The sequence below is a fragment of the Alligator sinensis genome, unplaced genomic scaffold (genome assembly GCF_000455745.1).
Source record: "Alligator sinensis unplaced genomic scaffold, ASM45574v1 scaffold594_1, whole genome shotgun sequence".
Classification (NCBI taxonomy): domain Eukaryota; kingdom Metazoa; phylum Chordata; order Crocodylia; family Alligatoridae; genus Alligator; species Alligator sinensis.
This window is the reverse complement of record NW_005842286.1, coordinates 524727-526493: the sequence shown is the minus strand read 5'-3', so window position 1 is coordinate 526493 and position 1767 is coordinate 524727. Positions and strand designations below refer to the sequence as shown.

The 1767-nt window shown below is 55.0% G+C and overlaps 1 protein-coding gene across 1 annotated transcript in view; it reads right to left on the bottom strand.

Moving 5' to 3' along the window:
* C2CD3 (C2 calcium dependent domain containing 3) overlaps nt 1–1767 on the bottom strand; it is a 70233-nt gene that overhangs the window by 35041 nt on the left and 33425 nt on the right. The window contains 1 exon segment of the mRNA XM_006028072.3: nt 1471–1767. This exon segment is cut by the window's right edge and continues 28 nt beyond it. Coding sequence (XP_006028134.2) covers nt 1471–1767 — 297 coding nt within the window.

Genomic DNA, 1767 nt, shown 5'->3' with positions numbered 1-1767 from the left:
GCTGCCGCCAGCCACTGGGCTGCACCATGCCCTCAAACCCCCGGGGCTCTGCCTGTCCCCACTCACCCCAGCACCACTGGGCTGCACCGTGCCCTCATGCAGGCAGCTGGTGTTGGCTACTCCCAGGGCCGCTCCAGCATGGACTGGGCTGTGTGTGGACAAGTGGAGCCTTAGGCAGTGCAGGGTACGGCACTCACCCTGCCTGTGGGGCTGCTGCAGCCGGAGCTGCATTCTGCCTCTGCTGCAGCCCTGGGAGCAGTGGACATCGCCTGCCTGCAGCTGCTGAGCTTCACTGTGCCAGAGAGTTCGGGGCATGGTGCCCCAGGGGAAGCAGAGCCCTGCGGGGTTTGGGGCATGTTACAGCCCAGAGGCTGCAAGCAGGCACCATCCAATGCTCTCAGGGCTTCAGCAGGGGCGGGCAGCTGCCTGCAGCCGGATGAGAGCAGGCTGGGGCCAGAGGCCACTGCAGGCTCAGGGGCTCCAGGCTCTTCCTAGCACTCTGCCTGTCTCCAACCCCACCTCAGCTGCAGCAGCCCCGGGAGCTGCCGGCACCAGCTGCCTGAACCAGGGCACGGTGCAGCCCAGTGGCTACAGGGAGCTGGCATCGGCTGCTCCCGGGACAGCTGCAGCAGAAGCTGAGGTAAGTGGGGACAGGCAGAGCCCCGGGGGGTTCGGGGCATGGTGCAGCCCAGTGGCTGCCGGCAGCTGGTTCCAGCAGCTCCTGGGGCCGCTTCAGCCGGGACTCCGGGGAGTGCTGTGCCCTGCACTGCCCATGGCTCTGCTTGTCTGCACTCACCCGAGCAGGACCCGGGAGCAGCCGACCGAGGAACCTATCCCTGTTTCTTACATTATAATGTAGATTTGCTTTATGCGAATTCGATTTATGTGGTGTTTTCCAGGAACCCATGTACCGCCTAAATCAAGGGAAATCTGCATGCTGAAAATCAACAAATGGAAATAAATTAAAGTGCAAGTGCTAGGTGCCCATCAGCGAGAGCGCTAAACAACATTCTCATTTTTACAAGGATGGAAACTGAGCGACTTGCTCAAGGCTGCAGCAAGTTCATTCCGCTCTTATAGTGCCCTCATCACCATGCTGCCTGGCCAGTCCCACTCCTAGTCCTGTATAACTAGCTTAGCTCCAGGAGTAGGCAAAAAGCTGAAAATTTTAAGTCTGAAAGAACATCTTCTATCAACACTGACTAGCATCAAAGGATGGGTGAATAAGCTAATCGTCTGATATCAGAATCTGGGAGCTCCTGTTACACTGATGATGCTCTAGCTCCAGAATCCAAAGTGTTATCCATTTTGCTTAGGCAATATGAGCAGGGTGGAGAATCTCACTTTCTGGCTCTTATGAACCAACATAGTCACCCGTGGAAAATATTCCTGTTATTTAATTAAAAAAAAATTTTTTTTTAAATGTACCAGACTTTCTAATGAGCAGGCTCTGGAAAAAAACCCGCTTACCTTTTAAGCTTAAGTGCATTGCCCTTTCCACAAGGACAGAGACCATAAAGGTGTTTTCCTGATGCACCGTGGGAATTTCCTCAACCGGTTTCCCATTCGGTGTTTCTGAGCTTGCAAAGTCCAGTTTCTGACTGTGATTTCCCAAGGCTGGCTGATCTGTGTCGGGAACTCTCTCCGTGCCTTCGTCCTCACTCTGACTGCCTTCTTCTGCACGGTGAAGTCCACTAACAGGAGTAACACAGGCAGGAGTGGAAGCAAGTACGATGTGAACTCGGACAGCAGCTCCTGACAGGTTTG